The sequence below is a fragment of the Fringilla coelebs genome (genome assembly GCF_963513975.1).
Source record: "Fringilla coelebs genome assembly, chromosome: Z".
Taxonomy (NCBI): Eukaryota; Metazoa; Chordata; class Aves; order Passeriformes; family Fringillidae; genus Fringilla; species Fringilla coelebs.
This window is the reverse complement of record NC_140031.1, coordinates 26,589,369-26,617,267: the sequence shown is the minus strand read 5'-3', so window position 1 is coordinate 26,617,267 and position 27,899 is coordinate 26,589,369. Positions and strand designations below refer to the sequence as shown.

The 27,899-nt window shown below is 38.9% G+C and overlaps 1 protein-coding gene across 1 annotated transcript in view; it reads right to left on the bottom strand.

Annotated features, from left to right (window-relative positions):
- DOCK8 (dedicator of cytokinesis 8) overlaps nucleotides 1–27,899 on the bottom strand; it is a gene marked incomplete at its 5' end in the record, with an annotated part of 88,169 nt that overhangs the window by 7,884 nt on the left and 52,386 nt on the right. The window contains 19 exons of the mRNA XM_084224704.1: nucleotides 433–576; nucleotides 5,069–5,261; nucleotides 5,695–5,795; nucleotides 6,562–6,720; nucleotides 7,780–7,932; nucleotides 9,867–10,001; nucleotides 10,705–10,801; nucleotides 12,477–12,564; nucleotides 13,149–13,284; nucleotides 13,915–14,097; nucleotides 14,817–14,962; nucleotides 16,310–16,479; nucleotides 17,062–17,201; nucleotides 19,871–20,026; nucleotides 20,970–21,083; nucleotides 23,463–23,612; nucleotides 24,387–24,482; nucleotides 25,559–25,654; nucleotides 27,215–27,390. Coding sequence (XP_084080830.1) covers nucleotides 433–576; nucleotides 5,069–5,261; nucleotides 5,695–5,795; nucleotides 6,562–6,720; nucleotides 7,780–7,932; nucleotides 9,867–10,001; nucleotides 10,705–10,801; nucleotides 12,477–12,564; nucleotides 13,149–13,284; nucleotides 13,915–14,097; nucleotides 14,817–14,962; nucleotides 16,310–16,479; nucleotides 17,062–17,201; nucleotides 19,871–20,026; nucleotides 20,970–21,083; nucleotides 23,463–23,612; nucleotides 24,387–24,482; nucleotides 25,559–25,654; nucleotides 27,215–27,390 — 2,633 coding nt within the window. The remainder of the gene's footprint in view (nucleotides 1–432; nucleotides 577–5,068; nucleotides 5,262–5,694; nucleotides 5,796–6,561; nucleotides 6,721–7,779; nucleotides 7,933–9,866; nucleotides 10,002–10,704; nucleotides 10,802–12,476; nucleotides 12,565–13,148; nucleotides 13,285–13,914; nucleotides 14,098–14,816; nucleotides 14,963–16,309; nucleotides 16,480–17,061; nucleotides 17,202–19,870; nucleotides 20,027–20,969; nucleotides 21,084–23,462; nucleotides 23,613–24,386; nucleotides 24,483–25,558; nucleotides 25,655–27,214; nucleotides 27,391–27,899) is intronic.

The window sequence follows — 27,899 nt, the reverse complement described above, 5'->3', positions numbered from 1 at the left end:
CAAGTCCTTACATAATAAGTGTAGATTATGAGGCTCTTGTATGTTTTGTAAAAGTATATGTGTAATTCTGACATGCCTCCTAAAAAGATATACTTTATGCAAGATCTTTTTCTTAAATATACTATCCCATGATAATACCAACTGAAAGTCTAGGTTCCTGCGTGAGACAATCACTTTGATGTTGCCTGTGGTCTGCACAGTAAAGGTGGGTATGTGGCTGAGCTAGGCTGAAAAAGCCTAGGTTACTTAATCTGACTGAGGCAGTCCTTGGACAGCCAAAAATGTGTCCCCTTGTTATTTGGACTGTGGCAGGTCTGTGATGCCTGGTTTAGGAGTACTACATTGTTTCCTCACGTGCAGGAAAGGAAGCTGTGGATCTGGCTTAGGCAGCCCACTGTCCATTCCCTCCTGGTGATTCTGGTCCTCACTCACCGTGCTGAAGAGCTCTGCAGCTTGTTCCAGCAGCCCTACCAGTCCACCTTCTGAAAAATACCTCCCAGAACATATGCCATCTTCATCTGGAGACAAAACATCATCTGAAACAGCAGATTCCTCCAGTACATTGGATGAAATGTTCTAAAATATATCAGAGCACACAAATAAAAAACCTAAATCAACAGTATATTACAAAGATTGAGGAAGAAATTGTTTCAACATCTTTACATGATGGGAAGAGGAATGGGTTTTTTCAGGTGCAGCCAGGGGCTACATAGTTACATTTTTTTTAGAAGAGAAAGTAATGTCATAAATCTCCAGAGATGGCAGATCAGGAGTTTCGCTGTAAGAATCGCTAGAGAATTTATTTCCTAGCCTCAGGTTTAAAATGCAGACTCCTGTAGGGGTCAAACTAGCTCTTCTCTGGTGGCTGGATTTCCATGGAGCTCAATCCCCAACATTACTAGAGTCACAAGCAATGTGCCCTTCCTAGTGCTGGCACTTAGGAGTGGGGAATTCCAAACAGGACTCCATCTGCTTGAATAAGTTGAACTTTCAGGTTTTTATTCATCTTTTCCAAGCAGAGGAGAAGTAGGACACAGACAATATCACTCTAAAAACCACAATTGATTGCTTCTTCTTGGTTCATCCTCTGCCATACGAGACTTCAAACCTGCAGGATTTACTCGGTTTCTTGTTAATGTATGGATCTCACTGTGCATTTAAATAAAACTAGATGAAGGCACTCTTTTGAGATTCTAGACCACGAAATAACATGCCTACAGTTCTTCAGGACTTTGAATATATGACACTGGGTGGCATCAACATTAAAATTTTATAATATATATAATACGTACAAATAACAGCAAAATATGTGTACTTATAGTATGGGATTGGCATAAGTAACTTTCAGCAGCAGCAGAAAGGCTAAGCTTCGATTTTCTATTAATTAAAAGGAGTTAAATTAGTGTCATAGTGTCTCACTTCAGCAGAAACTGGCAATGACAATCTGTCTGAGTGCAGGATGGATGCCAGCTGGCTAGCCAGCTGAGTCCTTAAAGGCATCTTTATAAAATAGCAGAGACACTGAGGGCTGTTACTATTGATCAGATTTCAGATAAAGAATTGGCACCACACACCACCAGCAGCATTGGGCTTTCCCCCCTGGGTTTTATGGATTTATTAATTTCTCCATGGATGAAATTTACTCCAGCCATGCTGCCATCACACTGCCTAGTCTGCACATCATGTCAGCACCACTGGAAGGGTGAGCACAGCCTCAGAACGCCATTCACAGGAGTTCAGAATACATCTGAACTTTGGCCAGAGGAAGAACCACAACACATTTAGCACACCTATGCCACTTTTTAACCGACCAGTCTCATTGAAGAGAATGACTTCAACCAGACTTAGGTTCACTGGCACATACTTGCAGAAACTCACAAGCCATCCAGATTTATTTCAGGTTTTCCTTTTCCGTAACACTAGCCATTAAGGACTGTTTTCACGTGACTCTGATGGCTTTAAAAATTTTTTTATTATTTTTTTATTTTCCTTTTGTAGCAAAGAGAAGAGAGTCTAGAGAAATTATTTCTATACAAAAGTAACAAGAAATACACAGACACCAATTATTCCTTCTCCATCTTTAAGCCTCTAATAGCTTATGTCAGGAATGTATTTCCATGTTTAACAGTCCATGCACTCTAGGAGGAGAGAGCCTGCATGACACACTCCTGGGGCTTGCATGATCTTCTGCAAAGTAGACATGCCTCACCCAATTTAAGCCTTGATCTACCTTTCATATTGGAGAATTTTACATATCCCTTGTATAATAAAGACAATAAATAAATCACAATGTATTTTATCAGCAAGTCTAGTTTTCATTAAGGAAAATAAGTACTTCTGTGAACTCAAAATCTCTCTGATCCCAGCCCTTATCCCCATGCTAAATAAGGCTGGGGTAGCCTGCAATGTAGATGCCCAAACAGCCCAGACAAATTAGGCTGCTGCTGAGCTGTGTACCTCAGCAGGTAGACACACACTAAGTACTTGTCTCTGTTACTACAAAGTGGCTTTAGAGTCAGTCCCCATGCACTTCATACTCTCACTAATTCTGCTCTACCGCTTGTGAAGGAGATTTAGCATAAACATGAATTAAGCTCAAATGGAATTCTACTGAAAGTGACCTCACTGATTTTGAGAGATAGTTTTGATTGCACAGAGGTCAGCATTTTGTCTGGTACAATATAAGGAAAAGTATTACTCTACTGACAGTCAGTTTTCTGGATGCTAACAGGCTCACTGCAGAAGATCAAAGACAGAACTGATTTGATCCTTTGCTGACTCATTTTACTCATCTGTAAAAAGGAGATAATACTTCTACTCATGAAGAGCAATATTTTTATTCACATTATTATCACCCTCAATTCCACATCTAAATGCATATCAACAATTTAGTTGATCTCATATCTAAGCCAAATGAAGAAATGATCACAGAAAGAGTCAGTGAGTGAGACCTGTAACTACACTTGAAGCTCAGCCAGTCTGCATAGTGTTTCCCTCTTTTAACAAAGTCATCTGAATAAGATCTCCGCAGGTGCTAAAAAACATAAACCGGTTTGTAAAGAATGGGAAACCTTTTCTTGAAAGTCTGTAGAAAAATGCAAAGGGTTATTATAGTTAATTACTGTTATTGAGTAAACTGAAATCCAAAATTTTGCTGTCAGATAAAGAGTTAGGTAATTGAGTTCTTCTCATTAGGGCATTTTATTACCTCTCTCCTATGGGGAAACTGTGTCTTTGGAAAATATGTATTTACACAAGCCTTTTGATGAGAGAAATTGATTTGCTGCTTTTAAACTCCTAAGTTTTTGCTTGCCTACTGCCTTGCACAATTCTCTATCATAAATGAAAACATATCCATAGCAGCCTGCATAATCTAGAAGCAATGGAGGGACGAATTGCATTAGGGTCAAGTGTGTGAGCTTACAAGCCCTCAAGGCAGCCTGGAAGCAGGATGACATTGGGGAGGGAAAGCAGATTTCACTTATATCCAAATGATGACAGTATCCAACAAGTAGAAAGAAGAGTAAATAGAAGTAATGGATGGAACTTAGAAGTTTGAAGATATACAAAACTGGTAAGGGATGCAAAATGGCAGAAGAATAAATCCACGGCCAGAAGTTTAGCCATTAAAAAGAGCTATTATACAGCTATCTTGAGCTATCATACAGCTATCATACAACTATTCTAAAGAAAATAAAGAACAAACATTTGTTCATCACCTAATTACTGAGGTGGTATTGAAAATACTAATGCCCACCAGACTAAATTCAATGCAAAATGCCAAGTGGCTCAATCACGTTCACATTTACTATTTTGAAGGGGAAAACCCCAAGTGGTGTGGGATGATAAATGCACCAAGTATTCGTATTAGCTAGATATTTCAAACTCCCTTTGACAATAAAAAGTGCTCCGCAACAGATCAAAAAAACTAAGCAAAGGAGTATTCAAGCAGTGAATCCTGAGCTGCCATTTGTTTTACAAAACTGGAGAAGTTCCAGAAGACGAGATATGCTTTGGGGATCATCTACTTCTTTGAAGTGTACAAGATGAGCAGATGGTGATAGGTTTATCAGACTGCACCAGGACAAAATGGTGGAAATACTGATACAAAATTACTAAAGAAAACCTTAAAAGTATTGTACTTAGACTGAATCAACACCAGATGACACAAACCTGAGGCTTTCTAAAGAAAGAAATTACAGTCCAATAAAGGTAATAATGTCTAAACAGTGATCCAACAAAATATTCCCACTAATTAGTTGAAATAATTTATAATTTACTTAAATCATTGCAGCCAATAATTCACTGGTTTCAGGGAATAATGATATAAGAGAAATTATCAACACATGGCAATAAATTAAGGGTTTGGCCATTTTATTTTTAATAATAGGGAGAAATGAAGCACTAAAATCATTGAATTTGCATATGAAGTCAGTTCAGGCAAGGGTATCTAAAACTGCATAATCTAATAAACTAAGTGGATATATATATGCATTTTAAAAAGTTTAACTTTAACCACAAAGACTTATGCCTTCATCTATGTGATGCAGAAAAGTAAGGTGAAAAACTAAACCCAAGGAAATCATCTGGAAAAGTTTATTACTGCTTAAAGAGCTCAACAATGCCAAAAAAACCAGTGAAGTCTTCAGAGAGATAATGTGAGAGTTACAACACATGCTGAAAGAACGTATAGGACATTTTTACTTGACTTGGATATACTGGATTGACTGCAGTGATTGTGTTATTCATCAGTCAAAAGGGTTTGGTTAGTAACTTGAGGGCAGTCAAAGGATTGGAGAACACGCCTGAAAGAGCTGAGCAGCTCCAATTATCTAGATTATGAGAAAGAAGTTTGAAAAATGCATCTGTCACAGTTGATAAGTAACAGCCCTAGAAAAAGCATGTGATAATAGAGGAGTTCTACTTAGCAAATGAGAGATTGCAGTATCAAACTGCTGGAAATAGAAGCTGGAGACTGCCATTGTAACATCCACCCCACACACACCTCTGCTTTGCTTAGCACAAGAACAGACACAGCAGAGCTGCCTTATGCTGTCAAACCTTTTACCTGAAAACTAACACTGCCCACAGGGAGATAGTTCCTATCCTCAAGCATGCTCAGGTACTCTGATACCAGTGCTGCAGCATGGACCAGGCACATGGCTGCTTCTGTGTAGCACTTCCTCTTGGTGTGCTTCTCTGCCATATTCTGCAGCCAAGTCAGCCTCAAGTCCGGCGATGTCTGGTATCCTTTTGCAATTCTGAAAACACAGGCCAGAAAGCAGGTCTGAATGATCACTTCTCAAATAACAAAAATACCCTTATAATTCTTCCCCTGGGTTGAATGGAAGAAGACATTCTGTCTTTCTTTATTCTATATGATTCATTAAACAGAAAGCAAAAGAAATGGTTAGGCAGTGCTGGGCAGGAGACAGAGGGGCTATGAGGAAAGTAAAACTGCTGCATCCAAAACTCTTCAATGTACCTGACTCTTATCTTTGTCCAAATCTATGTCACCTCCCACAGGTTGCACTGCAATGTGCAATGACTGCAGCCTGGGTGCCCTGCTCTACTAAAAAGGAAATGAGCACAAACAGAAAAGATAGAGAGTTTGTCACAGCTATGTCCCTAAAATGCATAGTTCAGCTCACCTCACTGCAGAATTTTCTCAGTAGCAATTCTAAATGGATTCACCTGTACATGAGGTCCATTAGCATCTCTGGATCTTCCTGAAATTCCCTCATTTTCACCGTATCTGACAGGATGCCATTCAGATTACACAGTAGCTCCTCTACCTGAAGCAATGCAAAGATCAATGTGCTCAATCTCAGGTGTTTATTTTTTCTTTCTGGAAAAACAACAGCATCTGCACGAGATGGTGTTACTCTCTTTAAGCCTCTTTTACCCAAGGAAATGTCAGGATGTTTTCTTCAGCTCTATGTAATGCAGCAAAGGCTGCTCATATAGCAAATCTCACAAACACACATAATTTAGTTAATCAAAATGAGCTGAAATTCTTTGATCTATTTATTTCTGAATGAAAAAAGTCAAATGTGCTAATGGAGTTCAGCTTTAGTTGATCTTACATCTAAAGCCAGATGTTTTTGTAAGTCTTCAGCACAACCTGAGTTACTCTAAGAATTTTAACAAAGTGTTTGACAGTTGTCTGACAAGACTTTCATTATTGTTGCTGACACCTTACAAGTTGGCAAAGAGGAAGAAGTTTTCCAGGTGGTACTTGTCTGAAAACATAACTAATCAAATTCCATTTTGGCAAACTCTTAGAGGCCATAGTCCCTGCTAGGGTCTAGGAGAAAGCTGTACTCAAAACCAAGAGATGGTTCTCCTGTAATGTGATTTCTGGGGAAATTCTTTATAGTTTATTTCATTGAATAATATCCACTTCTTCCCCCCTTATTGTTGTGCTAGACATAAACTCATGCAATAATATCTTCATCCTTATTTTCATTGCTTTGGAAAACCAAGATCTAGAACTTGCTTCGAGCATGGTCCTATGTGAAAGCTCCTGATAAAAGCCACAGATGCCATAAAAGATTTAACCTGAATGGGAAATGGCGTTGCCTGCATATCTGTGTCTTCCTCTGCATAGGCCAGGATGGTTCTCAAGGATCGTCGAAGGAATTCCTCATTAAACTCAGGTGATTTTCCAACCAGAGAAGCTAGCGACATGGTCACCTGCATCTTCACTCTTGAAAAATTCTTCCAGAAGAAAAAAACAAAAGCATGAAAGAATGATGGCTGCACTGCAGTTCACACATCTACCTCCTCTATGAAGCAAACCCACTTTCTCCTGTCCAGATTGAGTGCAGTAGACCAACTGCTCACATAACTGGCCTCTGGTGCATCAAACCTAATCATGTTTTACCCACTTAAGCCAAAGACCCCTAATTCTGACATGTCTGTAATTTGGTGCTAGAATGTTCCTTGAAATATGCATGCATTCTTGAGATAGGAGAAAGCCAGAAGCACCCCTTTCCCCCTTTGCACAGGCCAGTGGGTGCGTGGATCAGACAACACACAGGAACAGATGAGAAAGAATGACTGCAAAAACATTCTGGAAACAAATCTGGGAGGCAAAAGGCCTCTGGGAGCTCCAGCTGGCAATGCATTACACCCTGATGATCATGATGTGTCTGCAGTACATTTTCCTTCTGCAGAGCTTACACTTTTTACATATCCAAGGCTTTTAAAGTAATAACTAGTGAAGGAAATTCTGTGCAAGATCAGATGTTATCCAAAATGCTAATGTATATGCTTTTGGGCTGGAACATTATTAATCTACATGCATAATATATGCATTTTGCTCCACATATGTGGTAAAAATCAGAGCCTAGTCTTAAGGCCAAGGAGCTAGTGAAAAATTACTATTAATACAGGTGTACAGGAGTATACAGAGGTTGCAATTCCATTAGAATAGAACTAGACTGGGTTGTTCTGACACAGGAATGAAAGAAAAAAGACAATGTGAAGAATATTGCTTATGCATTGTATAGCCTTTGCTGTCAGAGGCCTAATGCTGCTCTGTTTGAAGCTGCATTTACAGATATTGCAGGAGTCATGTTTCCTGAATCAATGCAATGAACAATAATTAAAGCTACTTTCCCCCTGCACTTCTAGCACTTCTCTTGGCTCAAATATGTGAAACAGCAGACCAGGTCACTGTAGATGCATTCCACTTGCTGTTGCAACTTCAGTCTTTGTTTCAATTGATCACAAAAAAAGGTGGCACAAAATACACTGCTGCTCTCAAAATCTTACACTGGTAGAGCTGAAGCTGTATCTCATGAGGAGATAGAGAGTGGCACAGGCTTGAGTCCTTGTAATATCTATGCTGCTGCTGCAGTGATGGAGAACTCTTTGACACAGGTCAGCACATTGTTCAACCTCCTCTTCAAAGAGCAAATCTCCAAACTAAGGGAAAGAGAAGAAGAAAACATTTATTACTCTTATTTATAGCCATTAAAACACCCATTATCTTGGTGCACAAAAGTCACAGGGTCCACAAAAAGTCCAAAGTTTTCAAAAACTACATTTTATACATCTTTTTATTCAGACTTCTGATTCCCGTGATGCTGCAGATTCCATTTTTAAGGTTTTCTACAAGAAAGAAGGATTTGAAAAGAGGGTTTGTGTTTTGGAAAAAAAAGAAAGAGACAGAATAAACTCAAAGTATGATGGCTCCAGGAGTTTTTGAAAATATCAAGTATTGCAAAATTCTTAGAAGCATGGAGATTTGATATTTTCAGAATACATAATGATTGATGAAGCATGCAAACACTCCCTTAAGTATGTGGAGCAATTTTTAGCTCTCTGCACCAATGCCCAACCCTTCCCCAGGCCGCCAATATGTTCTTCCTGCTATGCTGTATGACAAAACTTCCACTGCCAAGCTTTCATGCCAGACCCTCCTTTACAGTGTCTTCACAATGCACACAGCAGGCAATAAACTCAGAGGGCAGGATGTCCGTCCAAAGAAACTCTCAGCAGAGACAGCACAGATGCATCAGTACCATATCTACATAAACAGGACTGATAAAGGTCTCTGAGTAAACACAAGATACTGCCTCCAATTTGCAGACCGATTTCCCAGTTCTCAGCCTTTCTTCAGTCCATTATCTCACTGTTTTGTGTCTAATTTATATTACAAGCCTGCTGGCAGATGGTTTTATCACTTTTACTTGTAAAATAACATCTATATGCCTACAGTGTAATAGAAATAATTGGACTGATTGCTTCATGAAATACAGAACAGAGTCAGCTTAACTACCAACATCTATTTCAATGAGAATAACTATTGCTTCACAAAATTCATTACTCTAATTGGAAGTCAGCTTTTAAAGATAAACTAAAATGAAAACATAATTATTAGTTTCATAACTATTCAGGTATCTACCCTGTAATTAGGCTTTGTCAGCCAATCTGAATTTAAGAGCAGACAGGCATTAAGTGGACAGGAGTATCCTGTTTCTTATTTGTATTTTAGAATAGTTTAGGGAAAATAAACATTTAATGCATTCTTCTTTAGTAGAGCTGCTTTTCTTTGTATGAATCTTAAAAAGATGAATCTTTTAAGAATGAATCTTAAAAAGGTTTTAGAGTCCTCATGAAGCACGCAACACCTTATGACCTCTATTATTAAAAAATAGACTTTGAGTCAATTTCTGTCCTCATATATGTTTTGAAGTTTGTGAGGTTTTATTTGATTTGTTAGGGGTTTTTTTCCTTTATTGTTGCTGTTTTTTTCTGATCTGGAGTTTTTTTATTGGTGATACAGAAGTGGAAGAGAGATGAGGATTTGGCTGGTTTTCAGGCAGAACAAAGATGAAAACTGTCAATGTCTTAGAATCTACTTAGAATTTTGAAACCCATCCTAGAAATAGAAACCTAAAATGATGCCCTCAATGTCTCATGAGTTTTGATTTCTTTGCTGCCCATCTGACTGGAAACTAGCCTTGCTGATGTAACAACTTAAATTTGACTTTATGGAAGTCTTGTACAATTCTTGGCATTAAGATTCCTAATTAAAATCAGAATGTATTTGAAATAAAGCGTGCGGAATTGCCTACCTTTTTATTGGTATATCTTATATGTTTAAGAGTAGACTGCTAAACCTACAAGATTATTCAGATTTAATTATTCCATCTTGTGTGGTCAGAGAAATAACCTTATAACAGATGCAGAAATCCTGTAACAACCTTATACACAGTAATTTGTATTTACATATGCAAAATATATTTAATAAATGTCAGAGAAAATGGTAAATGAATGGACACAGCTCTGCTCTACAAATACTGTTCTATTAACTTGACTGGAAGCATAAAACCAAAAGTATATCAAGAGCATACCTTGGCAATGAGTGCTCTGAGTGTGGCAAAGCAATGAGTCAGGTAAGTTGTGCTCTGATCATAGCCAAGAGAATTTACCAGGACCTTCAATACTCCTCCCAAGAGATTATCTCTGCATTCAGCTGCAAAGCTGGCCTACATAGGAAGGAGAAAAACAATAACTGTATGAGGTAATTCAGCAATGAACTGGCACACAGGAACTGAAGTTCTGCTCTCCAGCCCATGAGACATCCAGGAGTTTATAATTTGCAGTTTCTTCATTTTTAGCATCTGCTTTGGAGAAATTTCAAAGCACTTGTGCAGTGAAGACAAGAAGACAGAAGGGGAAATGTCCCAAATGTTTTCCAATTTCTGAAGACCCTCCAATGCATTTTTAAGCTCAGTGAGATCCCGCAGTGATTTTTGAAGCTCTGTTTCTCTTCTTTCCAATCCTTCATGTATACTTCGGGTTAGGAACTGATCCTGTGGTGGACAAGCACTATCCTATCTCTTGCATCCTTGATATCCTGAGCATCTAGGCTAAACAGACATACTGGTATGTTCTGATCAAACCCACAACCAAAACAGTGGGGAGACTAGGTGCTATGAGTGGTGGCATGTAAAAGTAATGTCCAGTACAACAAAAGCCTAGCAGATAAATGCTTTTCTACTAACAGGTTTTCAAGCATGAGGTTTTCTCCTCCCTACCTATGATTTTTTTTTTCTATTCAACACTATACAAGTTTACAGAAGATCTCAAAATTTTTCGCACTAAGAAACAAAAGGAAAAATTAATCTTGCTTCCATTGGCTTCTGAGGGAGCAGAGATTGGTACTAAGCCACCTCTACTATTTTTCACCTGAATTATGTTCTCTTGCATATCAAGAATGATCAGGTTAGCTTCAGTTGCCAGGTTTCCGCTGATCAGAGCTTCTTGGTCTAGCTCAGCTTTCGTCCTGCAAAAGGAATTCTAATTAGAGCAAGCAGAGTGTATCCCAAGAGTTAGATGACCTGCTGTTTAAAGAAAGCCAGGATGCAAATGCCTACCCATCTGAATGATCCCATAACAACAGACAATGACAAGCGTGTTCAGAAACACTCTTAGTTCTTAAAAACTATGGAGTGAAATTAGGAAAGCTGCTATCATAGAAGAGCAGTCACAAAGGGGACTTCTGAGAACTAGGCCTCTAGACAGTTCAGATAGATGCTTTTCTTCCTTAATAGTCATCTGTATAATGGCTACTTAATATCATGTTCAGTTGTTGAGGAAACTATGCTGTAATTTCTGAAAGCATGGCCTGTAGAAGAGCACAAAACTCCAAAATGGAGTAATAGATAACTGATCTGACAATTCCATTAAAAAAAGTAAAAAAAGTAGACTAGACCAAAGTGGAAACTGCTTCAGTGCTATAGAAGCATTGTTTAATGTAGGCAATTAAAAATGTTGATTCCTGAGTCTGTTGACAAGAAAAGACAGCAGGTCCATACAGCAGTGTCCCAGGACATTTAAGAGAGAACTGAAATACTGATGAAAGACAGGACATAGTGGAAAGGCAACACATACACCTTTTTAGCTGAGACTTAAGAACAAGGTCTAGAACACAGTTCCTCTGCAGCTGAATAAACACAGGATCAGCTACTAACAAAAGTGCGTTTTCACACATCCATGCCAGAAAGGCAAAGCGGAATTTTTATTTTTCCTGAGCTGCTCAAAAAAGTGCTGTTGCCTGGCTAGAGACTGCTCTCTAGAGCTTGAGATTAAAGATCCTGTAACTTCGGCCAAAGTTCCTAAGGTGCATATCTGTGGCTGGAGCCAACACCCTTACAATCATGCTTCTGAGTGACTTTGAAATGTGTATCTGCTCTGCTGCATTAATTACCCAAAAATAAAACCAGAGGGGCAAAGAGCCATCCTTTAGTGCACAAACATATAAATCTGAGGAGGGCTAAGATAGGAAATCAGGGAAGTCATATGGTTAATAACTACAATGACTCAAAGCAACAAAAAGAAGGGACTGCCAAAACTTTAGTGCTATAATAGGGGCAGAAATCCGAATAAGAGTAAGACCTGAACAAACTTAGTGAACCTTACAGGTGTCTGGACTATTTCCAGCAACCACAGAACTTTGATCCACATGCTGAAGGAATCTTCTCTGGCATGACACATATCTTATGACTGCTGCTACAATCCCAAAGCATTATCTTCCCTGCTAACAGAGCTTCTCAATATTAATATAGCATGTCAAACCCAATTTAGCTCATTTAATGTGGCAAAACATATACCACAGTACTGCATGTACTGAGGAGCCAAGAGCAACACCAAAATAAATGTAGCAGCAAGCCTCCTCTTCCACTAACTAATGTTTGCCACACTGTTAATAAGAAGGAAAAAATGTGTAGATAGCAATTTAAATTTCCCCTTCTCTCCGTTCTTGTGACCTCTTTGTTGTGCCATAGCAACAGTTGAATATTTCTGCTACAGAGACATTTTATTTTTCCTTCTCTTTGACAAAAAGAGGGAAAGGAAACTACTGATTTTGTAATAAAACATCCTAGGAGCAAGAACAAAACATAAAATCCCCAAGCAGCTTGGTTCCAATAAAAGCAATATGCATTAATTAAGTTACTTACTTATCTTGTCTCTCATTTGCCTGCCGCCACTGTGTCTGCTCCTTTCTCCAGCGCAAATTTTCATTTACCCCTGCTGATCTGTCATTCCCTAAGAGTGCAACATATGTCAGAGAGATTAAAACAAAAGGGGACACCTGAAGTCTGACAGTTCACCAAAAGAAGGAGATATATTTCAGTCAGAACTAAAACCATTCAATCTACAGGTCTAGCAAAAAGACTCATCATTTGTTTTACTTAGGATTTTGAGAGCATTAACTTGCTTAATGTCTACAAAAACCTACAAAAATCAACCAACAGATTTTCCATTTATTAAATGAAACAACTTTTTTCGCTATGAACAATTTGTTTTTAGTGATAGTTTTGATACCATTTCTTGGCTCTTGACTAGACACTAACATAACTTTTTAGAACATCCTGAAACTTCTTTCTTGGCTTCATATTCTTCACATGAGAGGAACTCAGTCCTAGCTACACCTTGGACAGTTGAAACCTAATGATATTTTCATCCATGCAAAACCAAGAATGGTCTGCAAAGGAATGGACTGTGGGTGAAAAGGGGGTGAAATGGACAAGGATGAAAATGGATAGTGTGCACAAACCCAACAAACTCATTTATGTTAACAGAAACTTGAGCTCCTCTCAAAAATCATGGGGGGCAATGGCATGAAGTACCAGCTGGTATTCTGCAGCGCTTCATCATTTCTCCTCTTGCTCCTTCTCCTCTCAGTAAAGCCTCTTCTAATCGAGCTTTCACATCACGTGACTTCTGGAGTGCTTGGGTGCTAACTTTATCTGAGCTTTGCTTGCCCTGGAAATAAAGTTAAAGCAATCATCACCAATGCCTAGATTTTTGATCATAAGACAAAATTACATCTCCAGAATGAGATACAACAGGAGAGACCTGTAGAGGGGGCAGAAAGCAGTGAATATGATTGATTCATACATAAAGTCTAACAAATATTGCAAATTAGGAAAGAGGTACAACGTGTAGTGCTAATAGAAATAAAGATGAAGTTCTGTGCTACAGAGAAAGAAATTAAAGTTCAGAGAGAAGGTTATTTGATCAATTTCAGACAGATCCTCTCAGAGAGAAGAGTGCTGACATCAAGTCCCTGCTCATAACTAAAGAGTCATCCTTGGTGTCCCGTCTAGTACCTACAGGAGCTGTCGGTACAATTCCCACCAAAAATAGACCTCAAATACCCAGGTAAAAGAAATTAATTAAACTACTTAGGACACTTTCATAGGACTGCCTCAAAAGTTTCGGCAGCATTTTGCTTGAAGGCTACTGTCAGTTATTTTATCTGAAGTAATTTGTCTAGGTTAGATAAGTGCTAATTTAACTATTGTCAATAACAGATTTCCCCTGGACAATTGGAATTGAAAGAAAAAAATTTATCCAAACCAGGACAAAAAAACTATGCCTTGTTTCACTTACCTTATACTCAAAGCATGAAACACAAATGAAAAGGAGGTCTAAAATCCTGTTCAGCTGCATGGATGGAAGGTCTGCAATCCATTTCTGTATTAGGTTCTGATCAGCATTTTTCATAATCCAGAGGAAACAGATCAAAAGGTTGCGAGTAGTATCAGGACCTAATGTGGTACTCTGTCTGTAGGGCTAGGAACACGTAAAGTAAATGTCAGTTGAAAGAAGAAAAAGGAGAGGAAGTTCATTTGGGTGAAACAATCTTATTTAAATTTCATTGTAATCAAATCTCAGGACTGGACTTCAATAAATTTGACCTCTTCCAGGTGATAGTTATTGTAATTTTGAGTGTACATGTAATTAGTGAAAGGACCAGTTGAATACCAGTGAAAGACTGAGAGAAGCTCCATTTTACTACACGCTTGTATAATAATTTCCGTATAAAAATATAGGAAAAAGATTCTGTTACCATTTGCTTCCACCCTTCCATGCAGTTGTGTCAGCCAAATTGCATAGTAGATTAAAATTAAAAAAAACAAATGAGGAAAGACCATACGTAGCGAGAAAGAAACATCTGAATCCTCGATCCACGGATTCAGGTAAGACTGGAACTGTGGGGCTGCCACAGTGGCCTTTGCTGATCTGAAAATGAGTTTGGATTTGGTTTGGAAATGGAAATAGGCATGTGGAAGAAAAAAGTGAACAGTTGCTATGGTAAAATAGCAATTAACTAACTAGAAGAGAATAGAAGAAGATGACAGAAGGACTATGAGGGAACTGTTGGGGTTGGATGAAACAAAAATGCAGTTTCTCATGACTGTAGCTGTTAGTGGCAAGTAAGGACAAAAGGAGGAAAAAAAGGAAGATGAAAACAGATACAAGAAAGGAGATTGGCAGAGCAGTGAGCATACCAGTGCCACCACAGGTATTCCAGAGTTCCTGATGTTGAATTGACTCCCTGCAATGGCAAGGGCCACGTTTTGGTTGATTGCACCTGAAGACTCTTGTTCTTCTTCTGGGATTCCTGTGCGTCCCTTTCCGCTCCGGATATCTGAAACTAAATTTGAAATAGTCCATTGGAACTTCAGGGGCAATCCAGTTGCTTCTGCTCACATGTCACAGTTTTCCATTGGTCTGTAACTGAGCAAAACAATTGGCACTTCCATCCCTGAGACTGTTTCTGGCTGATGTACCAAGCAGTGGAAGAGGCACAGCATTAGCAAAAGGAATTGCAGAGATCTGCAAAGACTGCCAAATTATTCAAACACATAAAATACGTACAAGGTGGTAGCAAACATGAGATTATCTCTGAAGTTCAAAGCCACACGAGTACTTTGTAAGACTTGGAACCATCCAGTTCTAGTTAATTTCAGTCAAGAGGATAAGCCCTAGACATGGATTTGGTAATATTCAACAAAGTATGTAAGTCTGCTAAGAGCTGACAGATCCAGTATTGCCTGCTGACTTAAGTTTTATTTCAGGCACCTACCTGCTTCTATTCCCGGCTGGTTCCTGACATCACTTTTAGCAAATTAAGTTATTTATACTAAAGTTCTGTAAAAAGATTATCTGATTCGGAGCACCCATTTTGTGTTTTGCAAGTTCTGTTTTTCAGAGAAGCTGAGTGATCAGCTGGACCCCATGTGTTCAGAATGTGATCACAGCCTCCTGTGACAGATTCTGAAAGGAAGGCACTCTAAAACCTAGGCACATTGGTACACCTGGGCTTCTTCATAATAACTTTTTTCATCTATGGTATAAGGATAATACTAAGATGAAAGAATCATGTGAGATCTACTTAGCCTATTTGCTTGTTTGTTTGTTTGTTTGTTTATATTTATACATTATATGTATGAATGTATAGTAAATGCTTTCACCTTACCCAACTGAAAGTGGTAAATTATACTTTCATACTAGTAAGTTTTTTATTAAGACATTTAAATGCAAAATATTTTCGAACCAGAGACAAAAATATACTCTTCAAAATATATACCTTTAATGAATTAATTTTGGTATCATGTTAATAGCAGCAAAAAAGCAATAGAAAAAGAGAATACAATCTAATTGCTATAATTGTGGTGTAACATGATGTCAGTATCACTATCAATATTTTCACTACTGTTATGTGTATGTAGAGCTAAATATTTCTTGCAGACCTTGCAGGCTTTATTTGTCAGGTCAGAAAAGTTACATTAAGAGATATGCAGGAGCACTTACAGGTGTATCTCTGGTATATCACTTTCTCATGAAGCAAGGACACTGAAGTTTTTCCTGTCTGTAAAAATCCAGCTTACTTCTAAGTAAAGAAATATTCTATCTTACTAGACAAATCTCTTATGTTTGATAAATTATTTAGACAAGTCTCTCTTAGGAGTTGAAAAATTCAAAGGCAAAAAGGTCTTACTTGTAAAATCATGGAGTTGCGGTAGTGAATCCAAAATGATACCAACCAAAGGGAGGTAAAGAGCTGCAATTTTAATCTTCACCTCCTTTTTGGAGCAACGTGGATCTAGGTCATGGGAACTCAGCAGACTAAGGATAGCACTGACAGCTTTTCTTTGCACCTTGCTAATCCTGTTAACACAGAAACCATCCATGAGTTCCATTCATGGATCATGCACAAATCACTTATAAATCAAAGATTTAATAAATGGAAAGGAGGTGAAAGAAACAAATAATAAACACCAGTATGCACTTGATAATCTCTTTCATTCTGAGCAGAGATTCTGGTTCCTTGCAAATGACAGGTATCTTAAATGTCCAAGACACTTTATCACAATCAAACAAAGCATACATGGAACTTCCCATAAAAATTCATTGTGGTAAACAGAGATGCTTAAGGAAAAGCATCAAACTCTGGCCAAAGTTTAGCTAAATGCTTAAGTTCAGACAAAGACAGAGGTGTTTTAGAGGGAAGAGCAACTGAAATTTTGTGTTCTCGATTTCTGTATTCAGCCAACACTACCACCACAGATAGCATAGTTTTGTTAATTGAGAGGAACATACTGCAGATAAAACCATGTCTGGGTCATTGCTATGTTACAGAGTGACTCACTGAAAACCATGGGGGAAGCAGAACTGTCCTGCAGTCAAACTATGGCCTTGGCAAGAGTAACAGTGTGACCCGTTCTAAAATCTGCAAATTAGGATACACACCCCTCACAGTCGGCATCCAGTGCTGCTGCCAGTTCAGTGAAAAGTAAGCCAGTCAGGAAGTGCTGCTGACGATATTCAGCTGAGAGGTCAAACATACCAGTGATTTTCTGGTCCTGGAAACTAGAGCAGGAGCTGGAGTTCTGCAGAAGTATATTAGAAGTATTAAAGAATGATCACTGAAACAAATGTTTCTTAATGAGATCACAGTCACAGCCAATGTAACAAACAGAAAATCTCTACCAGAGGAAAACAACAGACTATGAAAGTAGGTTGGACATTTTGGAGGAAGACATCTGTGTGTGAAATTAAAAGCTTGCTAGGATGCAATCTCATGCTTTCTGTTCTGTGTGAGCAACTCATTTTTGAGACATGAAATTCCTACCCTATATTCATTAGTTTGCACAGGACACAAAATCAGAATTTTCTCCATTCTTGTTCTTATTGTTTCAGAGCAGTCATTAGCTATCACAGAGCAAGAAAGTGCCTCTACATTAAGAGGGACTTAGGTGTCAGAAGATGTTCACTGTGTGTTCTTCCACATACATGATGTCTAGTATGGAAGTAAGGTCAGGAAAGACATGTGGACCATGTTTCCTTTTGCCCTGGAACTCCTTGGCTGAGCTTGCTGGCAGCTGGCATAATTTAGACCACCCTTCAAACTGCTCTAACTTACAGCTGTGACTGATATACAGCCAGCCCAGGAATGGAAAGTTGCTGCTTATATATGTGCTGTGAACTTCTTAGCTTCTCCAATCATAGGTGTGTGCCACAGGTCACCTGGAATGTTCTTGTCCCTTGCTCAGGTGAGCATAAGTCTTAGACTCTACTCCCACTGCAGCTACTGGGTTTTATGAGTCCAAATCTTGCTTTTAATCTATATTCTTCAGTATTCCTTCCAATATTTCTGTCAGTGACCTGGGAATAGCCTCAGAGCCCAAACACATGAAGTATCAGTACACCATGCTGTGGTAGCTATCTATTAGTATATTGGGTCAAATGAGCCCCATGTCTCTTAGCAGCCCCATATTTTGGATCCATATACTTAGGCCCATTCCCATTCAACCTCAAACAAACAGGCACTAGCTGTACTATTTTTGTGTGAAATAATGTCAAAGTGTAGAGCACCCATTTAAGTGAGTTTGGCTTCTCTAAAAAAAATTTCAAAAGATTTATTCACAAGACCATATTTCTACTGCAAGTCTAACTCAAGCAGGCAGCACTCCTGCAGACAGATCAAAATTACTGCAAGGGTGGTCAGTTAGTGCATTAAATCATGCAAGGGCCACAAAAGCTTTATTGATTTGCACAGGTTGCACATTGTAGGTTACTCCTAAAGGAGAAAAGAGTTGATGATGTTGCTTGAAGGAAAGATCAATTAAACTGATGTTGGCCAAGCTCTGACTTGCTAGAATTAGTTACAAGAACTATGTTTATATTTTTTATCCCTGTAAGCAGAAGAGCCATATTTCTAGCTCTTTGGCATCCAAGATTAGTATTAACCAAATGCACTGTGATGCTTTGCTTTTAGGACCAGGAAAAACCCCAATAAAATATTATTTACTATTATGAACCTCTGACAACAGGTTATTAAAGTATGAGATGTAGCACATCTTAGCATCCAACCAATTTTTTGACAATGACACTCAGAAAAGAAACCATGAATTTGAACTGCTCCATTACTCAGACTGCTTTTGTACCTCCCATCACTTTTAGTTTCAATTCCATCCCCTAGTCTCCAAGATTTGTGGCAATTATGGAGCATTGAACTGAAATGCTTCAACCCAGTCCTGATCTCTGCAAGACCATTGAGGTGGAAAACAGACATGTGAGCAGCCTTTGATAGGGAGTTTACCCCATTGTAGAAAATCATCTCCACAGAATGTAGAGGAGAAGAGCACAAGACTGGCAAAATAGTGTGTCCCATGCCAATCAACAATTTCTTTTTTTGATGTGTTTGTGAACTCTGTGGTCAGGAGGATCATGGGAGGTCCTGACATTAAGGAAGTCTAGAGCTGTGTCAGTATCAGACCAAGTCTGGAAAAATTCCTGGAGAAATGAGATATGATGCAGATTGCTTGGTCTACTCAGGATACCTGAGTGTTTCCACACAGAAAATCATGAAGTTCAAATAAAAAGAAGAACACTGTCCAAAAAACCACAGATAATCATGGACAAAGATATAGCATGATCTGTAGTACTGTGGGGGAGAAACCCAGAAGAAAGAACACCAGAAAAAGAAAGCACGATAATCCTATTTTAAGCAACATGAAGGCTCAGCAAAAATTCACTATTCCAGGATATTGAAAATTGCAGTGTGTTAGTCACTAACTTAGATAGTGATACCACCTATTTCCACCTGGGAAGTAAGAAGTTCCATCAGAAGGAAAACGCATGGAAAGCGTGCACTGCTGCATGTCATAATTCTCCAAAACAGATATTGAAATACATATTTGTGGTTGTGTGTGGATGGCATAAGGGTGTAAGGCCTGTAAACTGGCCTTCAGAGCTGTGTTCCTTTTAGACCTTGTGTGTCTACCCCAACAGTCATTTTCTGTGAACATGGATGTGCATGTATCCAGGGGAGCACATGCCTGTGTCACATTCAACTTTTAACTCCTGTAGATGCAGTTTTGCAGTAGCACTCCTGTAGCCTTTCTTCTTCTGTCCCTTTTTCTCAAGTGGGAAATTTTTCTCCCTGATCCAATAGTGGCTGATTCTAACTTAAGTACTTGAGTACAGAGCAATGTAAATATTTTTCTACATGTGCTTCATGTGATGTTCATGTAATACCTATCTAATGGACAAACACCTGAGAGGACAAGGAGGGAGAGGGAGATGCCGGAGCAGACGCAGATGTCATGAAGAAGAGGTTCAGATTGAGGTAATGCTCATGGCTGCAGAGAATTCTCAGGAACTCAAGTCTCATGGAAATCAGGGTGGAGAGTGAATTCAGCTTGTTTGAAAGCTAGAAAAAACAAACAAAAAAGTGCCAAGTGAGGGGCTAGTATTATTTAAATTACCATGTAGTAAAATATCCTGCTCCCCGGAAAGGGCATAGACACATAGCCCTTCATGCATTAAAATGCTCATTGTACCTAGTCTCCATACATTAGCTGCTCTTTGTTTGACAATGATGGTGTCTCTCTCCCTGCTCCCCAGATGACTTATCAGCTTCCCAAGAGATAACCAATTGTTTATTTCTTCTTTTCTCCCAAAACAAAAATATAAAATATTTTTGGTTTTTGCATAAGACAAAAATAAAAAACAAAGTGAACTTTTCTGAGTTTGTGGCAAACTCATAAAACGTCCTGCTAAGCAACACAGGACATCGGTGGTCTCATCATTTCACTTCTTGTCAACAATGACATCATGAAGGAATTTGTGGAGATACTTGATGGACTTGCAAAAATACAGGTCACAAAACAGAAGGAAAATGCTCCCCGTCAAATACAACAAATAATTCCATAACAACATCTGCATCACCATTCATTATTAATTTTCAGAGACTTGTGAAGCAAGAAGACAAATAAATCAAAATGTATTATTTTGAGTGACTCCCTGAAAGCTAAATACTGTCCTCACAGCACTCAGCAGGAGTCAGAAAGTTGATCTGTATTATCTGCAGATCCTGCTGCTAAGGGCAGTAAAAAAAAAAGGGAAGAAAGATGGTTCCATGGGTGTTTTGCAGCAGTGAAAAGTATGACATTTCCAAAAGAGTCTTTACCTCCACTCAATTTTTTTCCTGCAGATCACAAATCAAAAGAGGTTTTAAAATCATTGCATATGCAATAGGAAATAGGAAATTTGCCTGGACCTTTAACACAACTCAAAGGATCTTGATGGATAAACTAATCAAACAGAACAAAACACATAAGCCAAATGCAATCCCAATCATGCATGGTGCCTACCTGATTACAGTAATGTTTGATGAGATTAAACACAAATCCTCGATCCATTAAAGAAAGAAGATCATACAAGAAAAATGCCAGGCTGATATTAATTTTTTCTGCTTGTTCACTTTCCTTAAAAAAAGAAAACACTCCAGTTATAATGTATAAAACGTACATAAAGGTGGAAGACTTTTTAGAATCATGAAAAATAGTGCAGGGGTCAGCTCCCAGAACCATCTTGGGGAAAATACAGGACAAGATAGTTTCAGTTCTCCAGTCATATGATCTTGTTAAAATTGCACAGAATCACTTCTGTAAATTATTTCAACTATTTCACAGAGAAATGTAATTTTGTGACATTTTGCACCCCTTTGGGCTGGCAACAATGAATTTGAGACCTGTTCTGAATTGCCTACTGGCTGCCGTACTGCACATGATTTTTTTTCCTATGGAACATAATAGAATGCTGGTTTAGGAACTTAAAACATATCAAATATTAAGACAAACCTGCACTGGCTTTGCTGATGGAATCCCAAGTATTTTGTTTAGAATTTTAAATTTAAAACTGATAGTAACAAAATACTGATTAGATAAATCTGTGGAGTTCACCATCCAGCAGCTAAGTTCTTGTATGCTTGGAATTGGCCTGATTACCAGAGATACACAGCCTCAAGTAAGAATCACAGAGAACTTTGTATACCCTCTAAAATGAGGCTACAGATACTTCAAACATACCAATTTAAATCATAACCTCTCAGGAGCCTGTGTAGTTCTCCAAGAGGAATTAGTGAAGATGCCTGAGGGATCTGCACATATTTAACGTTCAAAACTGACAAAGGAGATGACTGAGAAAAATATTGTCTGTACTGGCACTTCTGGCTAGTGAGAACAGGTGTGCAGCACCTCAGGGTGGCTACAATTCACTTTTTCATTTTTCAAGCTTTTTGTTGCTATTCAGGAATATATTTATTCCCTACAATCTGGAATATGCTCAGGAAAACATTTTTCTATGGTGCAGAAAAGTCTGATTTTCCACTATCTTACAGGGCAGGCAAGCATATGCCAGACATATCACTGTAAAAATCCAGGGCAATCTGACATGCTCAACCATATACTGAAGCATCAATTATCACTTCTTGGATTTAAAAAACAGACACATATTGCCTACTACTCTCTACACCTAACCAATGGCCCTAATTCCAAAAACACAACATTGAAATTTTCACACACAATCAGTTTGTATACTCTCATTCTATCAAAATGCGAATTAAATTAACAGCCAACAAAAAAATGCATTTCTTATGAGGAAGCCATAAATACCAATTTCTTTGCAAAGCCTACAATTCTGTTAAAGCATTTTTATTGTAACATATTTTTATTTCACAATGTATTTAAAAAAAATCACTGGTGGCTTAGGTAAACATTTCTGTGGAAATTATTTTTCTGCATGTGGCTATCACAGAAGTACATCAGTGGATTGAGCTTCAAGAACAACCTTTTGGTGAACAGTGACAATCCCTTCTGTCATCCTCTGCCCCAGTTTGTCTGGTCTTGCCCTTTCCCAGTTTCTGATTCTCACAGCACTTTGAAGAAGTGGATTATGAAACTGAGCTTGTTGAAAAGTGACCTGGCAGGCCAGCTCTCCCAGCTGCTCTGCCCTGCCCTGCTGCAGAGCACTCTGCTGGGCTAGCTGCATTTGGCAGCTCTGGGGCGTGAAAACAAGTTGGTTACAACAACTGAAGGAACAACATTCACTCACAGCCTATCTGTGGCCTTAGCTTTTTCTACTAGCCAGTCCAAAGAGGTATCAACGATACAGGCTGACAGTAGCAATGTTAAAGTATAAATTACAGTTTGTGATCCTTTCAACTTTACAATCTGTTGTATCAGTGCAATTTGTTAAAAGTAGAAAGAATTTGTATCAGTGCAATTTGTTAAAAGTAGAAAGAATTTTATGGGACTTAAGGCTTATTTCTGGTCATCAATTTTCAAATGCCCAGTGTCTCTTTAAAGAGATCAAGGGTTAGATCACATTTGGTTGGCTTTTGCAACATTCATGAGGAACACTGTGTTCCTATGGCATATTCCACTGCTACAGAGAACTCAAATGAGGAATTAAACACAATTCAGTAGGATAGAGGGTAACTGCAAAGGACGATAAAAGGAAGAAGTCCTGCTGGGCCTGCAGTCTGATGTGCTGGCTAAGATGGCATAAAGAATTACTACAACTGAAAATGGATGTACAGCCTTTCCTGTAAGTAGGAAAGGCAACTCTCTTCTTGCACACTGCAGTCACACTGAGAAGCAGGCTGAGGAACTGAGCTGAACAAAAACAGTCTGCCAAGAGAGCACAAGGCTACCCTTTACAGTGCCACAACTCTCACTTAAGATCCATATGAGAATATTGGCCTAATTCTAGCAACACTGCTGATTTTGAAATGAGATTAAATGTAGCTCAGTGTAACACAAGATGAGTTGCAAGGATCCATAGTGCTTATTTCATCCACTTACTTTGGGTGGTTTGACTACAAGTGCAGCAATCTCTGAAGTAATAACACTAACTATAGTGGTAATATCATCTTTGAAACGATCAGAGAACCGGCTTCTTCGTGGGTTATCTTGCTTCTCTGTGTTGTGAACATACTGAGCCATACTCTTTATCTGCAAAGCAGAAAAAAGAATACTAAAAAAATGTCAAGACTGGAGGTAAAATACTGCTTTAAGTTTGTTTGTAAGAACAAAATTTCCTACTTCCTTTTCCCTGAATTTAATCACTGATTTTCTCAGAGCTGCTGTGATACATGGCAATGACAACAGAGGGTCTAAGGCTCAAATACAGACAGACATTGATTCGTGTTCATATTCATGCAGGTGGCTACTCTCAGTACCTGAAATCAGAACCACCCTCCCCCAATGCCTTGCACCTGGAGTTCTGAAATGCTGCAGCTTGCCACTTTTGCCCTTTATGATGACAGACAAGGAGTGACACTTGTGGAATTATTATTTCTTGACCTAATGTTACATTACTTACATGCTGATAGTGGAAATCAGTATATTTTTTCCACTGACACACATCACCACAGGGCTCTGGAGAACTGTGAGTCTGTGGAGCTTTGTCACTGCTCCCATGTTGTTAACAAAACGGAAAAGACAGGAACACCAAAAAGAAAGGGCTTGGTTGATGAGTGTGTCTCACAAGCTGTGGACTACTGCTCATGTAGTTCATGCAGGACTTTGCCATCACTGCCATAGTGAGGAAGGAGGGTGAATACAAAGAGCTCTTTATTTTGTACTCTCTGTATTTTCATTATTTGAAACCTCTCCTTTACACAGCACAGAATAACGGAAGAGGTCACCACCCAGCTGAATTTGTGCCTGGAGAATCTACTACATGTGACCATTAACTAATTGTAAAATACCACTGTTGAGTCTTACCAGGAGCTCAAAGAAGAACCAAGCATACTTGAAGACTGATTCTCTCACCATGCCCGTGCTGACCACCATCTGCAATGCCAGTTCCTCATGGAAATGCTACATAATAAACACAGACTGTTGGAAAATGGCTTTTCAATCAACTCAACTTTCATTTTCAACATCTTCCCTGCGGGAAACTTTTCCATACTGGAGGGAAAGCAGCCAGATGGGATGTATGGGCATCCTTGCAAGATCAGAAGGCAGAAGATCCCTAAGTCTGTTTGCCAACAGCACTCATTTCACCAAAATGAATGCTGTTGGCAAACAGACTTAGGGACCCATTTTTCTGTGGATCCAGAACTGTAGATAACTGAAGAGGGAAATGCCTTTGGACCATTCTCAGGTCATTGTCTGTGTGCTCAATAGGGAGCAGTCATGTTTCCCGCTACCTGCTAAGCATTTTTGTTTAGCACATCTATGTTTTTCTGAGAGAAGGTAAAAGGTAAAAAATTGATTCTGTGGTGGAAGAGAAAGACAGTGCAATAACCACAGCAGACTTTGTACAGACATTTGTAGTTGGAGACAACTACATTTGTACATTTGTACATTTGTTGGAGACAACTACAAATGTACATTTGTACATTTGTACAACTACATTTGTACATTTGTACAGACATTTGTAGTTGGAGACTTTTTACAGTGAGATCTGAACACAAGAGACACAATCCCAATTATCTAAACTTTTAGGAAATTCAAATCTGGACTACAAAAAGCTTGGTTCTAACAGCTACAAAAAGAGACAAAGAAAATAATTCTTTACAGAAGAAAGAGGAGGCTACTACTTCTGAATGGAGTTTACTGTAACACGTAAAGACATGAATCCAAAGGTAAACAGCAGTGGAAAATGACAGAAGCTCTAAGACCTCGAGAAAGAGAACAACAGGAGGATTTAGACAAGCTGATACTTGTCTAAATCTGTCCTGGATAAAGAATCTAAAGACTCTGGAACAGAAGCAAAAAAGTTTGTTTACCCACAGATTCAATATCTCATTATTAATTCCTTGTTTGATAAAACTGGTTGATACTTTGTTCTGTTGCTTCCCTCTCCACATTTAGAAGGGCTAATTCTCAGCACTACCTCAGGAAGCTCCAGGTTCTGCAAGGAGTTTCCTCATGCATAGGCCATAGCCTACCTTTTTACTGGTTGGTCTTGTGCTTGCACAAATGCTTGACATGTCATTTGTTCCTTCAATATAGTAAGACATCCGACTGGAGCTGTGGTCCACAGGCTGGGGGGCACAGATGGAAGAAATACATAATAGTGAATCCATAACGAACTTAATCTAATTAACATAGAAGAAATCACTTGCGGTCAGGGGTTTGTTTGGTTTTTTTTTAAGGTATGCACATACAATCATCTAAACAGTTCTTCTCTTACCTTCTTCCTATCCCCCTTCCCACTCAAAGCCGAAAACCACCTGACAGGCAGCAGTAGCAGCAGCAGCAGCAGCAGCAAGGTGCAAATGCACTGCCATCGTGTGCCCAATGGCAGCACTGCAGCTGTACTTTGGGGAATACGGTTCACCCTTCAAAGGTGTGAGTTTATCCCCGGCTCTACATCGAAAAGAGTTAGCCCCTTGAAGTCCTTCCTTCCATTAAAAGTTATGACAATTTAAAATGCAGTGAAATGGCAGTAACCAGTTGTAAATTTCTACATTTATCAATGTGATGAAGCTGTAATATCAAACATTTTAATTTAGTATTAATTTGGAAAAATGCCTTGAGCTCTGTTTTACTTCCCCCCCCAGGACACAGTACATTAGAGTAAAAGTCATAAAATTCAAATTAACATTATTAAAAATTGCTATGGATAGATATATATGCACATAGGAACAAATCAAATAAATTGTCAAAGCCTGTGTATCTTACTAGTTCTTATTTAATTAGCTGAAGACCAGTACCTATTCATTTTAGATGGAGAGGCACATGCTCATTCAATAGAGAAACGACTTCAAAATATTTCTGAAAATAACCTACTTGAGAAGCAATATTTTACATATATAACACTCAAAGAAAGTGAGGGGGCGAGATACAGTTCAGACCTCATCAGATGTATTGCTGTAGAGCTCTGCCAGGGCTGCAACTAGCAACAGGCTCCTTGCACAGGAGAAAAAATCCTGCTTTTGCCAGAGGCACAGCTTCCCAGCTCCAGCTGAGCGGCAAACTCTAGGTTTTGGCGGGCTGGGATGCCGTAGATCAGTGAGCACCCAGTGCCACTCAGGGAAACAAAATCCTTCCTCTTGGATGTTCTCAACCGTACTCTCCTGCAAGCCATTGGTAGTATATGTAGCAGTGGATGAGAATGAAGAGGAAGGTTGTATTTCACCCAGTGGTTGAATGAAGTATTTGGAAAGACCCAGGTGTAAATTATGCACATGGCATCTGCACTGTAGCTGATATAAAGCTAGAGTGCTGCTGTCATATAATTGACTACTGCCCCTGCACTGAGTCTGTGACTCGGACCAGACCAGGTCACCAGCTGTGAACAGAACTCGAATATCTGGAATAACAGGAGAGCGAGGCAAGCCAAAAAAAGCAAATGCCTCTGGGAAGTGTCTAAGTCACAAACAAGAGACAGAGTTCTCACCTCTTGCTCTCCACTGGTAAGAGACATCAGAATTTCCCAATGAGATTTAACATGCATTTATGCCACATCAGATAAACAGAAAATGCTCCTGGTGATACATACAGTTAATTTACAAGGAGCAAATCCAACCTTCAAAGACAAATTCAAGATAATTAGGTTTTGCACCATACCATTCTTCAGATATTTGACTTTGTCCTCTTACCTTGGATGACATGATGTTTTTGACCTCCTCATCATTAGCAGCTTGCGTAGCAGTGATGTCAGGATTGCTACAGCTTATCACTCGGCTCTGCAGGAGTTTACTTCCAACAGACACTGCAGAAGTGCGTCCAAAGGTGTAATAACGAGATTCTGTTGAAACGGCACTGCTGCCTCCACCTGCCACAGGTGAGATGTTTGAATTAAGACTAAAGGACATATATATGAGACAAACATCAGGTTCAAGCCGGTTTTGCTCAGTGGTGTTATCAGCATTTTGAAAAGAATAAAGCTCCTGAAAAACCCACTACCAGCAGCTTCATTAGCAATCTACACAGGCATTGAAAGAGAAGTTACTGATATTATCCCAGTCAACAGCTAACAGGGTGATTGCACAAGCAGTACCAAAAGATTAATAGGGTTACCTAAGTAGCAGCACTATTACAATGGTTCTTTCTTCCCATTAGCTCTTTTTAATTTGCTGTAGATTAAGACAATATTCACAGGCCTAAACACAAAATACCACCTTCAGTACATGATTTAATACCGTTTTTGAAGCATCTAAGGAAGCAGGGAGCATTGCCATCAGGAATTTCACTAAATGATATCTAGTTTTCAGTTTCACTGCAGACGTTGTTTCTCCAGGACAAAAAATGCCCAAGTGTATGTGAGCTCGCAGATTTTTGCAT